Source organism: Budorcas taxicolor, chromosome 16 (genome assembly GCF_023091745.1).
Source record: "Budorcas taxicolor isolate Tak-1 chromosome 16, Takin1.1, whole genome shotgun sequence".
Classification (NCBI taxonomy): domain Eukaryota; kingdom Metazoa; phylum Chordata; class Mammalia; order Artiodactyla; family Bovidae; genus Budorcas; species Budorcas taxicolor.
The window spans coordinates 70,123,198-70,144,567 of NC_068925.1; the positions used below are offsets into that span (position 1 = coordinate 70,123,198).

The following is a 21,370-nucleotide window of genomic DNA, read 5'->3' on the forward strand; positions in this document are numbered from 1 at the left end:
AGTTAGGATCTTACAGGTATGTGGTATTGAGATCAGTGTCTAAGCCAGCACTTTGGTGTATATATTCAGGGTCAGATTTCCCATTGCCTGAGCTGCCAGGAGCTCACCTTCCTCCATCTCCTGGCATTTTGGTTTTCTCTGGGGAAAGCAGTTCTTCCCCAGTTAGATTTTAAAAGAGCAGCCTCCCTTCCAAGCACAGCTTTCTGTGTAGATCTGGATGTCAGGATTGCTCATCAGTGTTGACCATGGTGTGTCCAGTTTCAGTTTCAGATCTTCTTTCAGTAGATGGTCAGCACAAATCTATGAAAAATTACAATAAACTCAGAAGCATGCAGTTGAGCTTGAATTCACCAGTGAGCTTACTCTATCAAGAACTCACACAGGCATCTTCATACACTCACGCACACACGTGTAACATTTGACAATGCCTAATATTAGACGTAAGTCACTCTTCTTCAGTATGTTTCCTCTGGAAGGTTCGTTATGTTGCCGGAGCAGAAGTATGCAGTAACAGTTGGACATCTAGAGCAACAAAGTGAATTACATCTTACTAATGAGGAAATTGCTGGATTGTAGTTGCTACTTTACAGAATATTTCATATACCATTGCTGTTTGTCCTGGAGATGTTCACTCCCTTAAAAAAAAAAAAAAAAATCCTTTCATTATCACTACTCAAACCCAGATTGACTTCTCCTCTGCATGTACCCCATCTGGGTCATAAGGTAGCCAGCGCTTATTTTAGGAACTCCAGCACAGTTGTAACTTACATTTTGCTTTGAGGGAATTCATCAAACTTTCTTCGTGTATAAGTCTCCCCAGTTCTGCAGTGGGAATCAACTTGTAAAGAATAGTAAAGAGCCAAAGTTTTAAGAAAGCCAATTCCCTAGGTTTAGGAATCTAATCCATAGCAATGTTCCGGCTTGAGACAAACCTCAAGAACATTCTCAGCCTCACGGTTTTAGCCATCCATGGAGTATTGCTAGGAATTTGGTACAGGCATAAGTTTTTCCACTTTTCGCAAACCTGGAGGGAAGTTGTGAAAGACGTGCTTGTGCCTGTGGCAAATAAAACCGTTTGGCTTGGGGATGGAATGAAGTGCGGGGTGGGTGCCTAGGGGAGAACTTTCCACGTTCGGGAAAAGTAATCATTGGTAGAAAGGGAGTTTCAGCACTTCTGGGCCGGCCCCTTTCACACAACTCAGTGTCAAGAACTCATCAGTCCAACCATTTGGCCTTGTTATTTCCCTTGCTGACTGGCTGTTTACTGCCACCTACATGATTGCCTAGCCTCACTATGGTCATATTCACCCTCTTGTTACCTGTATTAAACAAAAGCCTGCAGCTGATACTTAACGGCACTGATTCCTCATATAGAGCTTCATGCATTATCACAGAGCAAAAACAAAGCCTTTCTTCACTGTTTATCCACATGTCTTCCCATCCCATCCATTGGGTAATAGTGAATAGCTGATTTTACCTCTTAACTAGTTCAGAAACGTTGTTACCCTGGCCCTATGTCATTTTCCCTTATTTTTTTTAAAGTGTACCTTTTTTAAAAAATTGTTTTTTGTTTTTCGGCCACGCCGCAGAGCTTGTGGAATCTTAGTCCTTGACCAGGAATCGAACCCATGCCCCTCACATTTTAAGCACAAAGTCTTAGCTACTGGACTGCTAGGGAAATCCCTTCCCTGGTTTTTCTCCAAATCCTACATACTCATGAGCTCAAGGGCAGCTACCCTTGGTTGTTGTCCCGACCTCAGAGGAAGACTTGGAGGGTCTTCAGTGAGCCAGGCAAGATGGTGATCTGGCCCCTGACACTGGAGCTTGGGGTGGGTCTCCATTGTCTTTCTGAAGAAACTCACCCCAGTGACCTCCCCACATCTCAGATGCCTTACTCTGGTGCCCATCATGGTCGCTTTTGCCTGGCTTGTTAGGCATAGCTAAGAGAAGGCTGTCAAGGCCTTCCTAGGATGAGAAAATGTCACCAAATAGGAACTGGAAGCAGACAGCTATGGTGAGAATTTGCCCTGCAGGCAGCCCTCTCTACCTTTCTGGAGCGGCTTGTCCCCTTGATGGATAGTTCAGGCCTGTGGTGTGGATCCGCACAGCTCCTGCTGCTGCTTTGAAGACATTCCACTGTCTGTGGTTCCCTAACCCCCAGTCAGGTACTGGGGAGAGAAAAGGCTAAAGCAGATCTTTGAATTCATTATTTTTGATCTCTGGTAATAAGCTCATAGGATAAATGAGGAGGAGCTAAGAGAAATAGTTTATCATTGGGGTTTCAGTGTTGCCTGGGTAGTAATCCTTTCCCAAGAAAGACAAGTAAGTTACTTTTTGCTTTGGGTCCAGTTGGGGTCACCTTATGGTGCAGGTGAGAAGGAAGCAGAAGGACTGTCAGAAGGATCTGAGGACCATTTACAAAAAAAAAAAAATCATTGCTGTCTCAAAATTTTGCGGAGGAGTGAAACATTCTCAACTGAAAGAGATAATAGCAGGCAGAGAGGAAGTTCTCCCTTACAAAAACAAACTAGTAAGTAAATACACCGACAAAACTCCCCAAATTTAAATCCTGAATTTTCAAAGTCTGCCCAGGGTTGAGAAACCAGGATCATTCTTCAGAATAGAATATATTTTAGCCCTTTCTCACTTTCTCACAGTTAATCCTCCTCTGAGATGCTCCTTCGGTTTATCTGATGGGTTAGCCCTGTCACGGGACCAAGCATCTTATTGACAGCATCACCCACAAAGGCCAGGGCTCCATTCCTCTTTCTTTTTAATTGAAGTATAGTTGATTCGCAATGTGTTCCCTGGTGGCTCAGATGGTAAAGAATCTGCCTGCAATGCAGGAGACCTGGGTTCGATCCCTGGGGCAGGAAGATCCCCTGGAGAAGGGCATGGCTACCCAATCCAGTATTCTTGCCTAAAGAATCCCATGCACAGAGGAGCCTGCAGAGATACAGTCCATGGGATCAAAAAGAGTTGGACACAACTGAGCCAACACACACAACAGGTGCTCTATCCTCCCCCAATACCATAGCTCCATCAAGACACTTCTTTAGGAAGTAAATTGCTAAATGACAGGCTAAGAAAAAAATACCTGAAGATTTGAAGAAAAAAAAAAAGAGTAAGATAACTCCTTCATCTGTGGCAACCAAAGGAACCTGCAAACTGTGGGTCAAAATTGTAGACTCTGTAAAACTCATCTCTTTCTGTGCTTTATAGAGTCCCTCTGTCCTTTTGTCTTCTAAGACAGAATTATTGGGTGGAAAATGCCCCTGTTGCCTGAAGTGAGCAACTGGAGATTGGTCATGCCCCAATCAGCTTAGAGGAAGTGGGAAGGCACAGCTGTATATAACAGGGGCCCAACAGTTTCAGAGTATCTGTGCAGGTGAGGACAGAGAGGGGTCACAAAGTCATAAGCAAGGGCTGGGCGCGGTCTGCTTGGTCCCCAGATGGTGTTCTCCCACGGTTTAGTCACCGGGAGCCATGGCGCCCATTTCTGTGGGTCTTCTGGATGAAGCATGAAGGATCCTGCTGGGGGGTCATCTCAGGTGGTTCCACGCTATGGTATTAGTGAGTTTGTTAAACTACATCAGCTCCCTTTCTGGGGATAATATCCCAGGGACCAGAGAGATTCAATATAGAGTTAACACCTCAGTCTTAGCCCCTCTGAGTGGGAACTTGGGAAGGAAGTTTTTTTCTCTACTTCTATATGTATCCATCCTCTTATCAAAGGGACAGTTTTTCTGCTATATCCTTCTGCTTCTCTATATATTCATTCTACTGATTTTTGAGAGTTTGATATTGAAACTGCAACTAAAAATCTTTAATTTTGCCACTTAAAAAATAATTATGTGATGGAGCTGTATATAGCCTTGTTCTGTATTTTTCAAGTCTCCTGTAAATGTGTTATCACACTTACATAATTTAAAACATAAAAAAATAATCTAAAAAAAGAATGCAGCAGTTTTTATAAGCTTTTTACCATTTAATCTGCGTAAAAGGCCCATCATTTTGATTAGCTCTGATTATTCATGAATCTCTGTTTCTCTTTTCTTTGTCCTGTCTTCGTTCAGTGCTCACCTTCCTAAGGTGACTCATGCATGCTGTTTTTGTGAGCCCTGTGGCAGGGTGTATTTGTGTAGAGTCTCTGCTCTTGTTTGTTTATTTACTCCATTTTTAAAGAAACGCTCAGGAGGCCCAGAGGAGCCGGCTTCCTTGGGCGCAGTGGGAATGAAGGGGAAGGCTGTGTTTGAATTTGCCCTGCTAATGGTAATTGTCTGCATTCCTTGGCTGGGGAGTTATAGATTTGGGGAGATTAAAACACATTCCAGCATTCTCCTGATATTACAAACAATGAGAACATGCCTTTTCTTGCCGCAAGAATCTAGAAAAGCAGAAGATGGCAGGCCTGGAGGCGCAGAAGAGGCCACTGATGTTGGCAGCCTTGAATGGACTCTCAGTTGCTCGGGGCTCAGGGCGGGAGGAGAGTCGCGTCGATGCCACCCGAGTTCCCATGGACGAGAGGGTAAGCGCTGGGCTCGTCAAACACGTGACTCATTCTCTGTGGTCTTAGGATTCTGACGCTCTCTCCTCGTCCAGACACGCCAGCACGAAGGTGTGTTGGACGAATTCATTCTTCAACTTGAAGATTAGGGCGACCTGGGTTGTGCTGTATTAGACTGATCCTGTCCAATAACTCTTGTTTCTTGGTCAGGTTGGTTCAGTGATGACGCCTAGAGACACCAGCCCCTGGCCACCTGTCTGTGTGGCCTCAGTCAACCCATATTTCTCTGGGCCTGTTTCTTTGTTTTGCAGAGTGAAGAGGTTAAGCCCTTGCCCTAGTGCTCGACTTCTGTGATTTTTGTGAACAAGTACCCTTTATTAGGGAGTAATTATTTTACCCAAGCACTTATAGAATTCTTTAATATGCTGGCCCCTTGCTAGGAACTTCCTAGATGGCACTAGTGGTAAAGAATCCGCCTGCCCATGCAGGAGATGCTAGAAATGCAGGTTTGATTCCTGGGTGGGGAAGATCCCCTGGAGTAGGAAGTGGCAACCCACTCCATTATTCTTGCCTGGAAAATTCCATGGACTGAGGATCCTGATGGGCTACAGGCCATGGGACTGTGAAGAGTCAGACGTGACTGAGCAACTGGGCACATGCTTGGCTATAGAGTATGACTGATATATAATTCTTGGGGTAATGCATTGTGAGAACTTTGGTTTTGAAGAGCAAAGAAAGTTGCACAGTAGTGTTTCAGAGGTGAACAAACATGTTCCTTGAGTCCCTAAAATTGCTGTCAGGTTAAAAAACAGGTTGTGTAAATGTATTAGAGTGCCAGTAAGATTAGGGTTTTAGGTTTTGTCAGCGTATATGAAGTATTAGCATGCTCTGAGAGCCAGAAGTGTCCTACTTTTTCTTTTTTTTTTGGCCACACCACATGGCATATTCCCTGACCAGGGCTCAAAAACTGTGCCCCCTGCATTTGAAGCATAGAGTCTTAACCAGTGGACCACCAGGGAAGTTCCTAGAAAGGTCTTCAGCAGGATCATTTAATCCAATTAATACCACGTTATTGTAATTAGTATTTTGGCCATGGGAAAAATAAAAGAGGAAGGTGTCTAATCTGCATGAGTAGAGAACTACGGACCAATATCACCCTAAAATTTAGCTAAAAACAACTACATAAGTGGAGAAAAGGATTTTTTTTTGATAACTAAGGTTTAAAAATCTCCTTATCACTAGAACTTGAAACAGCAGGTGGCTCAGTGGTAAAGAATCCTCCTGACGATTCAGGAGATGTGGGTTGAATCCCTGGACTGGGAGGATACCCTGAAGGAGGAAATGGCAGCTCACTCCAGTATTTCTGCCTGGGGAATCTTGTGGACAGAGGAGTTGGCAGGCTGCAGCTTATGGGGCCGCAAAGAGTCGGGCACAGCTGAGCGGCAGAGCATGCATACATGTTAATAACAAAATGCTAATTTTGAATTTCACCTCTTGCCTAGTCTGGCAGACCTTACTGTTTAAGGTATGAGTGAGGAGGCAGTTGGTTATTGGACAAGAGAAACTTGCAATATGGTGAATGAAGGAGACCGAATAATCAAGTTTTGATTGTCCATCTTGAAACTACTGATTAACACTCTCGCTGTAAATATTTTGAGAAATCTGGTGGTTTTGTCAGAGTGTTTGGATCAGATTATTCAGAGAGCTGAAGATCACCTTCTGTTGCAGTTCAGAACCCTGAAAAAGAAGCTCGAAGAGGGAATGGTGTTCACAGAATATGAGCAAATTCCAAAGAAAAAGGCAAATGGCATTTTCAGCACAGCGGCTCTGCCAGAAAATGCTGAGCGCAGCCGAATCCGCGAGGTGGTTCCCTATGAGGAGAACCGCGTAGAGCTAATACCAACCAAAGAAAATAACACAGGCTACATTAATGCCTCCCACATCAAGGTAAGAAGGGGGGCGTGTTGGGAAGGCTGGTCGAAGATTGCTGGGTTAACGGTAAAAATGCAGCGAGGAGAAAACAGATGGGCTGCCACTGCGCAATTTGGCTGGTCCCCAAACCCTGAGGGAGTGTTTTTGAACTCATGGAGTTTTTCTTAGTCAACTCGAAGGCCATGCCTACTGCTGTAGAGAGAAGGAAGCCGAGTGGCCTCAGGGAAAACCTCAGGTCAGCTATTTCTGAAGCTTGATTATGTGGAGGATTTAACTTTTTCTTGTTTCTGTAAGTGGTAACTTTTCAGGAAACTCACAGGTAAAGCTGAGGACTGTCCCTTTCAGTTTGTAATTTGCAGGCGATTGAGGCTGTGGAAGTTACTGGCACTGTGTTTCTGTCACTGGAGTTTTTCTGATGTTCAAGAGAAACAGAGTTGTCATTTCTCACTTGTGATACTGGTTATGCATTTTATAGCTGAAATCCCAAATTTGTATGATATTCACAAGAGTGGACTAATTTAACCATCAACCATAATGGTGACGTTGATAATGAATTTTACAAGGTTTGCCAACTTTATTCAATGTATTTGAGTCGTTACATTTTTGTTAACTAGTTTGAATACTCCAAATCTTCATATCTCAGTATTTCATAGACTTTAAAGTTAGTCAGCTTAGCTTTACTTCGGTTAGAATTTAGAGTTATAGATACATCTGTGCATGCAAACAAGTTTTCCCTAAACAGCTTAATTTCACCAGGGCCCCTAATGACAGAGCATATTTCTTTAGACTGTCACTGTTTGCCCTGGCCTCCAAACTAGGGGAATTATTTGTATACTAATGTGAATTGTATCCGTGTCACTCTTACAGTTGTTACGGGATATTTTTCAACAATACAAGGTTCACATTAGTAGTCTGTTGTGGTCAATAACCTTAGAAACCTATCTCTGGCATTATTTCCTTTCTTCATTGAATTTTTCAACTGTAGCCAAATCACAGGTAGGTTTCTTTGAGCCTCTAAAATACAGCCAGTTGTTGGCCCGTGTATCAGTTCAAACAGTTTTGATGCAGAATGTGGAAAGTGTACCATTGTTGATACAGTGTTTTGTTCACTGAGCATAGGTAACCACATATTTTTCTATTGGAATATAATTGCTTTATAATGTTGCACAACATTGTGAATCAGCCATATGTGTACATATATCCCCTCCCTCGTGAGCCACCCTCCCACCCTCTCATTCCACTCCTTTAGGTCATCATAGAGTGTTTTTTTTTAAACTGTCAGAAAGTCCTGTCCAAAGAAATAGAATGGCATAACTCTCATGGATCATAATTGTGTATTTTAGTCATATTTTTGAGAGTGAGAACTCTCGAAACAATACTAATACAATAAAAAACAATAAATAAACTAAAATAATAAAAACAATTTTAAAAAAACTGAGCCCCATAAAACTCTTCAGGAAACTGACAGTGGTGAGTTTCCTGGGCTGAATTTAGATGACGAAATAATGACCGAAAAAGTGGACTCAAGCAGAGATGCGGATCGCACAGCTGCTTCTTGCTAGAGTATCTGTGAAAATCTTCCACAGCTGTAATATGCTATCTTCTTTTGGCCAAATCGCCTCTCCTGTTTTCCATCTACTCGCTGGAAAAAGCTGTCAATCTGCATGGGCTGTGCCCGTCGGGCGTTGTTAACAGAAACGTGCCTTCCTCCGTATTCTCCGAGGCCCACATTTCATCTTGTGGATCTGGGTTAGACATGGGTGCGTTTAATAGACCCAGAGAGCCTGTGAGAACTTGTCCTTGTGTTTTTGGAGTGGAGTTGTATATCTTGCCAGTGTTTCCTCCCTGGATTCCAAGCAGCCGTTAACACAGAACAGAGATTTATTTGCTCCAGAGGTGAAATCACATTTGTGAAACCCACCTCAGTAGCATTGGCGGTTGGGTTTTTAATGCAGCTTTTAATACCCTCCTGTCAATACTTGGGAATATGCTGAAAGGCCCCAGGCAGCAGCATACTCTGGAAGTATTTATGGCTCCTGTATGTTGGGTGCCAGAGAGGATAATGTTTAAAAGCATGATTCCACAGATAAGCCAAATTCCTAGCCAGCCAGCAAATACACGAGTGTCATCTCCCACCAGTAATCAGAAAATGGATTTTGCTTGCCAGCTTTGACCTAAACATGTCTTGTGTAATGAGATAATAACTGACATGGTTTTTGTTTGAATCAAGTTAGTATATAGTTTCATAAAACAAATGAGAGAAAAAGTTGCAAACAGTGATAACTCCATTACCCCTAAAGCTATCTTGAGATCCACACCGGTGAATGTGTAAGGAAGCCTTACTTGGCAATATCAAGGCACAGGAATGAAGAGATACCCAGAAAGAGTCCCTCCAAAGGTCCATTTCCCCCTGCTAGCATCACCTCCCACACTCGGGGCACACCTTTTTATTGATGAGTCTCCACTGCTGATATTTATCTCTGCAGAATTATCCTCCCAATGTGGGCTTTAAAAATATTCACAACCTAAAAGTTGAGAGTTATGCTTTATTTGGTGGGGATTTTTCAGAATGTAAAGCCTAGGAGACAGCATCTCAAGTAAACCTGAGGGAATTGCTCCCTGGAGGCTAGGGGAGGAGCCAGGTTATATAGAAGTTTTGCAACAAAGGGCGGGGTAGTCAGAACATCAGGAGATTATTGTTAATTAAAGAAAACCAGATAACCCAAGTTAAGGAATTTAGCACTTTTCTGTGAATGGGAAGATGCAAGAGTCTGGGCTTACTGAAATCATTCCTTTGATATGCACCTCAGCTATCTGGGGCCAGCATGGTCTTTTTACCACCTGAGCTCCCTGGAGGCTCACCATGGGGAGTGGCTGCAGTCTGATGGCTGCTAGAGGGCAGGTGTTCTTTCCTTCCCGAGTCCCCTCAGGGCTCACCAGCTCACCATCCATGCTGGTGGTGACTGTGATATCCTTTGTTTACTGATATGGCAGGAAATACTCCATTTCTCACTAAGGTCACCCTGAGCTGTGTAGGGTAATGATTTTATTATCCAAAATCATGTCAGGATTCCAGAGTTCAGTTGGATGCTATGATACTGCACAAGGGGAAGGTAGTGATGAAATATCATGTACTGCTGGCTTCTGTGCATTCATAACACCTTTACTGTATGTGGTACAGAGCAGTGGGTACAACAGACGTTTAGGACACACTTCCCATCAGGGCAGTGGCAGAAGGACATTGTTATTCCAAAGGGGTGTTATTCCATGGTAGACTTTTCTATTATTTAAAAGGATGCCACCAAGTACTGTTTCTTGTACAGTACTGTATAGCAGTGGGGTATAAAACCAATTTAGTAAGGGAGAGCTTGTGGGGTTTTGTTTTGTTTTTTTGCTTGTTTTGTTTTTTTAATGGATAGACTATAAAAAAGGAAAAGAATGGCAATTATTAATGCATTGCATATTGGAAACATAACTATTATGTCTGTAAAAATTGTTAGATTACGCACATATATATTCATATAATATACATGTGTGTATATATATGTGTGTGTGTGTGTGTAATATGCACTGATTTATACATAATTACTGTGAGTTGAAGACCAAAACCCATGAGATATATTTTGATAAGCTTGAGTGGCATAATGTTTTCATGTGAGTCTGTGTTGCTAGCCACTCCTGGTCTCAGGACTGTTGATAATGGCACTAACACATTGGACCTAAAAATGTTATCCAGGGTTTTCAGGTGGCTGCAAAAGGACCTGTGGTCAGCATGGAATTCTGTCCTGGATTTGGGGTTCATTCACTGATGCTTCCCTTGGCTTCCAGGTGGTGGTCGGTGGGGCAGAATGGCACTACATCGCCACTCAGGGGCCCCTGCCACACACATGCCACGACTTCTGGCAGATGGTGTGGGAGCAGGGAGCGAACGTGATCGCCATGGTCACTGCAGAGGAGGTAAGGGGCACGGGCACCCCGCCATCTGTCCCCGGGGGAGGGACTGGTCGGAAGATGAGCTTTGTGTCGGCGACCCCACTGCCCTGTCCCCCTTCTGGCATCTTTTCTCTGCCAACCCTTTTCTCTCTGACGCGCCTCTCTTTTCTCTCCTTATTTCCATATAGGTTTGTTTTGTTTTCCAAAGATCAATTTATTGTTATGTCCCATTTTGATCCGGCTTTTAACTGTTTTTCTTGAATCACCATGTACTACGATTAAACAAGCAAACAAAAAACAACCAGACTTCAGTCCAGCCAGCTCACTTTTGTTGTGCCAAACAAAGCAACGGTCTTTCCATTGGAGTCTGAGAACTTTGGGGGATCTCTGAGTAACTCGGCGTATGTTCCCAGACCCTGGGCATGGCAGCTCATAGGCTCTCCTGTTTATCAGCTGAAAAGAGACCAGAAGTTGTTATTTCTGTAGAGGAGGCCTCTATTCTTTGGGGAGAGAGAGAAAAAAAATCTGTTTCTTCCTTTGCCAAGTCAAACATAGTTTTCCCACTGTAACTGAAGAAGTCTACGTGGTGTTGCCAAAACTGGCGTATACCCCCAGTCCATCTAGCAATTCACTCAGAGCCTCTTGTCTTTGGGGAAAGATGTTTTGTGTTTCTGCTCTTGTCACAGTCTAATTTTTTTTTAACCACTTCCTTTGGTTCCCTCCATTAAATTTTACCTTATGTTTTGAAGTCATTTAAGGGTCAGGCTTCATCTGGGTGTCTGGTTTTTTTTTTTTTTAACCATGTACGATCACATGCTTTCCTGGTTTTTCAGACAGTAAAGAATCCACCTGCAGTGTGGGCGACCGGGGTTCAATTCCTGGGTTGGGAAGATCCCCTGGAGGAGGGCATGGCAGTCCACTCCAGTATTCTTACCTGGAGAATCCCATGGACAGAGAAGCCTGGCGGGCTACAGTTCATGGGGTCACAGAGACTCAGACATGACTGAGTGACTATGCACAGCACAGCGTGGTATCATATACCTATTTCCTAACAAGTTTTAAAGGATGGGAAACAGAAAGATGTGAAAAACAAGGCATATTCCTTTTATTGACTCTTCTGAGCAGATGCTTTCCAGAACAGCCCATTAGAAGGTGGTGATGAAAGGACTTCGGGCCCCTTCAAGCCAGCTGTATTTCTCTAGGCTGACCTTTCTGTCCGGACAGGGAGTAAATGCTCCTTACAGTCTCTAGTTTTATCACCCTATTGAATTACATCCCCAGAAGGGATTCATTCCATTGAAAACAATGTACTGACCCCAGGGAGGGACAAGGTGGTAAACACAGCAGGTATGATCCTTGTCCCCAGGGAGCTTACATCCCAGTGGGATTTACCGTAAAAAGTGAACCAATAAAGTCAGCTTACCATAAAAAGTGAACCAATAAAGTCAGCTCAGATAGTGGTGAGTGCTGTGAAACCAGTAATGGGCTGGAGGGTGACTGCGGGACTACTTTAGGTTAGATGGCAGCCCAGGGCCCTCCGAGGAGGCTGCATGTGAGCTGAAACTTGAGTGACAGGAAGCCTTAGGAAAAAAGTCCAGTGATCTGTGAAGCAGCCAGAGGCTTACAGTCTCTGAAAATCTGTAATTGATGTAGGTTATTGCTGAGTCATGTTGAACTCTTTGCAACCCCATGGACTGTAGCCCCCCAGGTTCCTCTGTCTGTGGGATTTCCCAGGTAAGAATACTGGAGCAGGTTGCCATTTCCTTCTCTAAGATGATGTAGGTACTCAGCAAGTTATGTAAAGACCTCCGATAAATCCTCTTTCATAGGATGGTTCAGTAAAAGAGGTGTGCTTCAAATTTAAGAAGACTCAATTCAACCAAAAGAGTCAGGGCAGGACCACTTGGGTCCCTGAAGCTGTGTTGCTCTGTCAGCAGACCAGCCACCACCTGTGGCTCATTCCCCCCGCCCTGTACGCTGGGCTTCTCTCCTCTCTCTCCACCCACCTCCTGCCCTAGGTACCCTTCTTTATTTTTATTTTTAAAAATTTTTAATTAAAATAATGTTTTTTGGCCGCACCATGCATCATGAAGGATCTTAGTTCCCAGACCAGGGACCAAACCTGTGCCTCCTGCATTGAAAGCACCAAGTCTTAACCACTGGACCACCAGGAAAGTCCCCTGGGTCCCCTTGTAAGCCACCATCTCATCCACCCTGGCTCCCACCCCTGTGATGTCAAAATTCTGCAACACTTTAAAACAGACCCTGTTTTTGTCAATGGCTAAGAATGCATATTCCCCAGAAAAGATTATAAAATTAAGAGAGAGCAAAAGGGGGTAGAGCCAGTTTTCTCCTCTGCTTCAGTTGCAATGGAATTAAATGAATCAGGCTGGGAAAAAAAAAAAAAGGAAATTGACACCAGATGATAGAGACGGTGTCGCTGGTTGGTGGGGGTAACAGAGAGTAGTACCAGGGTCAAGCATATGAAATGAGAAGCATGACCTGGAATGGGAGCTTCCCAGGTGGCGCTAGTGGTAAAGAACCCTCCTACCAATGCAGGAGACGTAAGAGACATGGGTTTGATCCCTGGGTCAGGAAGATCCCCTGGAGAAGGGCATGGCAACGCACTCCAGTATTCTTGCCTGGAGAATCCCATGGGCAGAGGAGCCTGGCAGGCTATGGTCCATAGGGTCACAAAGAGTTGGACATGACTGAAGTGACTTAGCATGCATGACTTAAAATGATTACTGGGATCTCTCACACCTCTGCTGAAGGTCACTTCATCACCTTCAGATGGCTTTCCACCATCCATGGCATGAAACCCCTCCCTGCCATGGACCGCAAGGCCTTTCTAACTAACCTCCTCTCTGCCATCCACACTGAAGACCTTCCTGCAGTTCTCACAGTACCTAGCTTGTTCCCATCTCAGGCTCGTCCTTACTCTGGTTCTTCTCTCTAACATTCAACTGCAGCCTGGTTGGGAATCTTTACATTTTTCCATTGATATAACTGCATGGTAAGTCTTACTGCTGGCCTTAGCTAAACTGTATGAAATCTGCTCTGTGGGAAACACTGCGTGATGTTACTGAGTCAGTGACTTAGAAGCCATTCAGGTTTTCTGCGGTCCTCAGATTTTAAAACTGAGAGGATAAGAGCTTCCCTTGACTCCTGTCCAATTTTGCTTCTCTGTGTGATTCAGGAAGGCGGACGAACCAAGAGCCACCGATACTGGCCCAAACTGGGTTCCAAGCACAGCTCAGCCACCTATGGCAAGTTCAAGGTCACCACGAAGTTCCGAACAGATTCCGGTTGCTATGCAACGACAGGCTTGAAGGTCAAGCACCTTCTGTCTGGGCAGGAGAGGACCGTGTGGCATTTGCAATATACTGACTGGCCAGACCACGGCTGCCCAGAGGATGTCCAAGGATTTTTGTGTAAGTTTTTGCTTCCCAGTCGGAGTTTTACCAACAGCATGTATGGTCTGATCAGTTAGAGGTAAGATGAAAAGAGAGGATACTTTCTCTTAGGTGGTGAAAGTATTGTAACATTGAAGTGTATAGTACTTTATATGGTATGTGTAGAGCAGAGAAGATTAATACTTATATTCTGTTTACCATTGATGGAGTGAGCTAAATATGGTAAACTAATTGGTTCTACCGTGATTTAGATCTTCAGTACCTATTCTGATACACAGCGCATCCTGGAACCTTGGAAACATGCTAAATAAAATAAGCCAGATAGAAAAGGACAAATGCTGTGGGATTCCACTTATGCTGAGTTACCCAGAACAGGCAACTTCATGGAGATAATATAATAGAGGTTACCAGGAGCTAGGGGGAAGGGGAATGGGAAGTTATAGTTTGATAGATACAAAGTTTCTGTTTGGGACCACAAAAAAGTTCTGTAAGTGGATAATGGTGAGGTTTGCAGAACTCTGTGACTATACTTACTGTCACTGTATACTTAATGTTATGTACTTTTAGAATGATCAAAGTGGTACATTTTATGTTAATGCATTAAATGTATTTTACCACAATAAAAAACAGAGCAATAAAGAAAAAAAAAGACTTTAAAAATTCCTCTTGTAAAGTAAAATAAAGTAAAAATAAAAATTAAAAAAAAAAAAAGCTGGCTTAAAACTCAGCATTAAAAAAAAAAAAAAAAAAAATTTCTCAGGAAGATTCATATCTCAGAAGCCTTGCATTTCCTACCGCAATAAATCCCCATCAGTAGTTTCTCCATACCTATGATTAAAGGTAGGTGGCTAACTCTAAACACAGAGAATTATTGAAATCAGCCTGTAGTATTTGAAACTTTCATTTTCAAATTCATTCATTTATGTATATTTTTCAAGTTATGATCCTCTTAGAAACAAATTCATCCAGATTGTATGCGGTAGCTATTTGAAAGGCCAACAACCTGGGCGTGTGTGTCCACCATGTGCCAGACACTGAATGCGGCTCTTAGCATGCGGAGATGAAATGGTCTCTGTTTTAAAGACTCTCTCAGTCTTCTGATGAAGGCAGCCCAATGATCACAGTCTGGGGTGAGAGCTGATGCTTCTGCTGCTAGCTGTAGCATCCTCTTTCCTTTCCAGAGACTCCCCTAAACATCCTGCACTTGTGGGAAGCCCCATTGCTTCCTCACCCATAGGAAGGTGGTGCGAGGGTGCCCTGCAGATTATTGATTATATCCCTGCTAAGTTGTTGATTCACCAGCTGGCAGAGGACCTGTGACCACCACAAAGGGAGAATGTTGAATGTCAAAATCTTGATTTTCATTTTGATAACTCATTTAGAATAGGAGGGGTGGGGAAGAGAAGTGAGAATAAGTTTTCAAAAACCTAAAAGTACCATTTCACAAGTCCAGCTAGAAAGACTGTGGTGCAGGTATTTCATTCCCCATTAATGTGCTGATGGTTCTTGGGGAGTTGGACACTGAAAGTAAGAAAGATGACTGGACTCAGAGGACCTAGAACAAGATCTAGATTGGGTTAGTGGTTTGCCTGAGGCCCGACAGTTACCTATAGCTCAGAATATTAATAAGGAGCATGGTGACCTCTGCAGAAGTTTCTTTCTTCGTAACAGTGTGCTTTTTATTCTTTTTTGGTAATCTTTTGCTACTTGCTATTAGAAACAAGACTTAGAAATTGGAACCAATGAAAGTAAATCCAGCAGATGGTTGACTAACAGCTCTGATAAAAGATTGAGTTTATAAGATGGCTAAAATTACAATCAAATCTTTTAAATCTGAGCCAGTTTAAGAAAGATCAATCTAAATTACTGAAAAAAATAGAGAACAATTTTAAATAGTATTAATTAGTTTACCTTTCTAAGAAACTCAGGACAAGTGTGCTGAGCAGGGTCTTAGAAATGATGGCTCTTTAGGTCATTAAGAATTTTAAGAGATTTTTGTTCGTGTTTAAATTAGATTGCCTGGATGCAGAGAAACTGGGTCAAACTGTCTTCCAGCCTCCAGAGGTCTTCACTGAGTTATAGCTCAAGAAACTTTATTAATATGATTGCTGGAGAAAGAATTCATTGAAATCTAATTTCTCTGTGTTTCATGAAATTCCATTTGATAGTGGCATCTGTTTTATTGATCAATATTCTTTTCACTTCTCTCCTTAAATTTAACACAAGAAAAACCTTGTCTCTTGTATGTGAACATTGCCTGCCATCAGAGAATGTTCCTTGCTTAATATCTCTGGAAAAAAATTGTGAAGGGGATTCCATGCTCAGTATTTAGCTCATGTTGGTACAAATAGCAACTACTTTATGTAGTCACCTCAGACTGCCTTCTGCCTTGTTTTTTTCTATCTCATTTTACATCACTGATGGTGGTAGTAAATGTTCATTTGGGTAAAACTACTTCAGATTACTAATTAAACAAGGTTATAAAGGAAAATAGGAGTTCTTAGTCATTGTATATAAACTGGTGCTTTAACATTATCAGAATGGTTTGAATGCAGTTTTTTTTCTCTTTAGCAGTCTGAATTTTTCTCCTCATTTGATTTTACACTACTGCCCTGGAACAAAATTTTCTGAGCATCAAGAACCTTCAAATCTGCTTCTCCCCTGAACTATAACAATCTCAACTACAAACTGACTTTCTGATTCTTAGACTGCATGAGGATTACAATTATTCTTTTCCCTTTTTTTGTGATCATGGGGAAAAAAAGTCTTTAAGGTTTAGATTGACTAATTTTTCATTTGTGACCAATTGGAATATTAAACAGTTCCTTGCATAGCCCTGCGGGGCCAGGCAGATGTTGGAAGCAATGAGGGAGGTGGCACTCCCCTCCCAACCCACACATTGCGTCCAAGAAAGGGGGGGCCATTACCTTGAGCTACTCAAGTAACCACAAGGGATCCAAGCTGAAAACCAGGCTCCCCAAAGTCTATTTTAAAGTCTAAAAATGGAGTCAAGCCTCAGCTGATGTTCACTCACTCAGTGACGGGAAGGAAGGAAGGGCAGATGGATGCTCTTCCCACCAGAAATTGGCTCTGACAGGCGGGCGTTTCAAGGGGACCTAGCTGGTGTTCTGATCCCAGTCTGTTAATAGTAGGAATTGCTGTAAGTAATGTCGAGAATCATCTGCTTGGGGGACTTTGGGATTTGCAGAGGGGAAAACAGAATTTAATTTTTAAAAAAGAACTATTTAATTTAAAGAACAAATTCTCCCATGGACTAATTGACTCCCAGCTGGTCCTTTCTGGATCCAGGACTGTACAGTGGGTACCAGCCAAATAATTAGTGTCTTGTAAGAACTGTAAATTATTGTCACTTAAAAAAAAAAAATTCACCGTCATTTTTGCCCCCCTCTCTTGTATGCAAAGCCGTGGAGGACTTCAGTGACGAGATTTGCATTTTGTCTTGCAGCCTACTTGGAGGAGATCCAGTCAGTCCGTCGCCATACCAACAGCATGCTGGAAGGCACCAGGAACCTGCGCCCCCCGATCGTGGTCCACTGCAGCGCCGGGGTGGGGCGGACCGGTGTGGTCATCCTTTCTGAGCTGATGATCTACTGCCTGGAGCATAATGAAGTAAGTCTCTCTGGGCTGCTGAATCATTCCCTTTGGGGGCCAGGCTGCACCACGGCCAGCCTTTGACCTGTGCCCTTCCATTTCCACAGCTTAGTTTCCTCTCTTGACAAGAGTTTTCCAGACCCGTGATTCCCACCTGGACTCTGACATTTACAACCTTCCGTATCTTCTTTCCCTTTCATTGCGCTGTGTAGAGACCCAAATAATATAGAAGAAGAGTGCAAAGTGTAAGAAAGGAAACATTTAGAAAATCTGATCTTCACTGGCATCGACTTCCAAAAGCCTGCAGTGGTTTTTGTAGAAGGTCTGGTTTTATTGTGGGTAATTCTCCATGGTGGGTTATTCAGTCCATATAGCTTAGCATTTCTGGGATGTATTTTGGCTTAACTCCTCCGTGAAAATGTGTGTATTTTAAAAGCCTGTTTCATTCTTCAGAGGGAGGTTTCATTGAGGAGGCTGTTTGCTCTTGTCTAGGTTGGCAGTGGTGTGTAACAGAGCTGGGTGGATGACCTGAGGGTACAGACATGGCCCGCCTTTGCCCAGGCTAGACGTGGCTGGCTCTTTCCCACTAGATGTGGGCTGTGGCTATCTGTGCCCACACGGTGCATGGCATTCCCTTCTTGCTATAGGTCAGAGTTACACTGAGGGACTTTTGATTTTGTGGAGATGAGAAAATAGCAATTAAAGGCTAAAGACCAGTTCATCTGCCCTCTATTCTCATGAGGCTTTAGGGGGTTTAAATGACTTTCATTTTTTTTTTTTTTCTTAACTGGATTCTTCATAGCAGCTTTGTTAGTTTTCTGATTTTAGAGATGATGATACCAAGGGCCAGAAACAATCGAATGACTTGCCTAGTGCCAGGTGGCTCTTAAGCACTGGTGCCAAGGTTTGAAATGAGGTCCTTCACTTCCTGGCCCCGAGTTATTTCTTGTCTTCACTCTGCCTCCAAATGCCGAGTATCATTTGGTTCTTGTTCAATTTCCAAATTGTATAACTTGGCGAATCAAAGGAGACTTTTGAAATGATAGTTTTAAAATCAGGAGATGTTATCATGCATGTTCTGTGAAGGAATTTATCCAACAATATATGTATTTGCTCAGTAGCATCAGTGGTTTGAAAAATCAGATTAAATATTGCCCCATGAAATTTATTATATTGAAATGTCTAGGAAAACAGTCAATGCAGAGTTTAAACATGTTCAAAGGATGTTTTAAGTTCCCTGACTATAAAAAGTTAATTTTGGAAACTTTCAGCCTGTACATATGAATGTTTATGCTGCTAAAAAGTAGAAGAAGGATTATATCCATGTGGCCTTTTGTTCAAACAGACAAACATTCTGTTGGGGAATGAAATGCCCATCACGGAATCAGTTGAGTCTACATCACAGAAATCTCATCGTCTTCTGTGAGTTTTTATCCTTTTTTCTCACGGAAGATTTCTGGGTTGTTTCCTTCACTGTCCCTGCTAGAAGTCTCTAGAAGTTTCTATTAGAATAATGACTTACCACTAAGTCGCAGATCCACTCAGTGCTGGGAAGGTGGATTGAGAGACAGTGGAAATGGGGTACATATGACTGCAACGTATCCCGGCTCCCCTGGTGGGTTCCTGGGGAGGAGAAAGGGCCTCATCGTCCCTGTTCCACTTAAGAGATCTTGTCCCCATGTCAGTTTCTTTGACAAACTCCTTCTTTTTGCCATCCCCCACGTACCCTCCTGTGCTCCCCTTTCCTCCTTTTTGACTATGAGAAGCTATTTTCTCTGTCTTGTCTGACATGGAGGAGCGCTCTGTTCTGAGCGCTCTTTGGAGACCCATCAAAGACTGAGCTTTACTAATGCAATGACATGAAGGCTCATCGATCACCAGATGTCATTGGCCCAGGGGAACATAAATAATACGTGTCAGAGCCAGCTTGGTGCAGAGTGAGGGATGTGGCCATGAGCACCCTGTGTGGACTTGGGGAAGGCTTGGGGGGATTAGACTTTCCATGGGGTTTATCCAGACGTAGCGGATTTCCTCAATGCCTAGTTGCATGCCAGGACATTCTTTATGGGAACCGGCGGTCAGTCCAAAAACGACTTCTGTTCCCATTGATATTCCAAGATAGCAAGATGACTCATATTTTTCACTTCCCTTCCCCTAGCACAAATATAGTGAGCCTTATCTGTGCCGTTTCCCATAACTGCTATTGGTAGATGGCTAGGGGAAAAAAGTTCTCTACTTGTTCTGCTTCAGGCCTGTCTAGTAAAATTCAAACCCTTATTTTAGGAGTGGGACTCATTGCTTTGTTTATTAAACAAAAGATTTTGCTAAATCAGTATAAAATCAGGTGACCGATTTTTCTCCTGTCTAAACTTTCCCATCTCCTTTTCCTGTCTTCTGGATCTCGGATACTTTATGTTTTAGTCGATAATCCATGGAGTTTGAATTTTCTCAGGGAGATGCTTTTTATTGGAACGAAGATCCTTACTGGGAAGTTGGGCAGCTGTGAGGTAGGAACGGGAGGGGATTCTCAGGGGCTGCCCTGAGAAGCTTCTGTGTGTCCTGTTACCTTTGGTCACCGAATGTTAGCTGTAACATTTCAATGCCCAGACATTTTTTTCCTCCAGAATGCACCAGTTTCATGGTTTGTGATCCTCTCTCCTGGCTGCCTGTCCCCGATCAGCTAGATTACAAAAGGTCAGGTCCTCACTAGCCACATAGCAAGATGTCTTGATCTTGCTGCTTTTCTGAATCGGCTACCCCCTCCTCCCCGTTCATAGAGTAGGGAGAGAAAATGTCTCCTAAACAAGGTAGAGAAAGCATCAACGGCCTCCTGATTCCTTGAGCTAGGGACAATGGACAGTGGAGCCTGTGGGAGTGAATCTTCAAGGCAGGTTGAAGGATTTCCTTGAGGACCAGGGGAACCTTGGTCTTGTCCCCAAACGGCCCGACATCAGCTAGTACATCACCCTTGAGTCAGCCTCGGGGGCTGAGTCTTGCAGGCTAGGGAGATGGTAGTGATCTTGATGATAGTGGTGGTGGCAGAGATGCAAATAGAAGTGATGGCGGTGGTAAGAAGGTGGTGGTGGCGATGATGATAGAGGTGGGGAAGTTGGAGGAGATAGTGGTGGAACTGGAGGAGAAGGTGGAAGTAAAGGAGATGGCGGTGGTGGAGGAGATGATATAGATGGTGAAGGGGGGTGGTGGAGAGGATGAAGGGTGGTGACAATGACGAGAGGAATGAAAATATTCTAATAACCACAACTAACATGTGTTTAGCATTTACCAGGTGCCAACACTGGGATTTCCCTGGTGACTCAGCAGCAAAGAGTCTGCCTGCAGTGCAGGAGACTTGGGTCCAACCCTAGGGTTGGTCAGATTCCTGGGAAGAGAGCATGGCAACCCACTGCAGCAATCTTACCTGGAGAATCTCATGGACAGAGGATTCTGGTGGGCTGCAGGCCATAGGGTCCCAAAGAGTCTGATGCAGCTGAAGCAGCTGAGCACTTGGACACGTGCCAGCATTGTTTTAAGAGCCTTACACCTCGTAGCCTTTACAGCAGCCTTATGAGAGAGGCCCTCCTAGTGTGTGCGTGCTTGCTAAGTCACTTCAGTCATGTCTCACTCTGTGTGACCCCGCAGAGGGCATGGCAACCCAGTCTAGTATTCTTGCCTGGAGAATCCCTATTAGAACCTGCATCTAATAAAGAGAAACTGAGGCACAGGGAGAGAACCTCTTAGCTCCTATGTGACTCTGCCTCTCTTGTCAAAGCCTTTGATGGGCGTGAGGTGGAAACAGTCTTATCCTATCCTTCCATTCAGGGCCCCACACAGAGCAAGGCTCATCATGCACTATGTTGTTAGGCGCCCTGTGGTACTTTAGAATATAGTTTAGACACAGACCCACGGGTTACCATCAGAAGCTTATGGTCTAGGCTCTGTATTTTGACTAATAGTTTGAGGATTCACATGC

At 43.5% G+C, this 21,370-nt stretch overlaps 1 protein-coding gene across 4 annotated transcripts in view; it reads left to right on the top strand.

Annotated features, from left to right (window-relative positions):
- PTPN14 (protein tyrosine phosphatase non-receptor type 14) overlaps nt 1-21,370 on the top strand; it is a 187,848-nt gene that overhangs the window by 161,925 nt on the left and 4,553 nt on the right. For all 4 annotated transcript variants that reach the window (XM_052653613.1, XM_052653614.1, XM_052653616.1 and 1 more), the window contains 5 exons: nt 4,385-4,528; nt 6,236-6,454; nt 10,268-10,396; nt 13,572-13,806; nt 17,255-17,418. In XM_052653613.1, the coding sequence (XP_052509573.1) occupies nt 4,385-4,528; nt 6,236-6,454; nt 10,268-10,396; nt 13,572-13,806; nt 17,255-17,418 (891 nt within the window). The remainder of the gene's footprint in view (nt 1-4,384; nt 4,529-6,235; nt 6,455-10,267; nt 10,397-13,571; nt 13,807-17,254; nt 17,419-21,370) is intronic.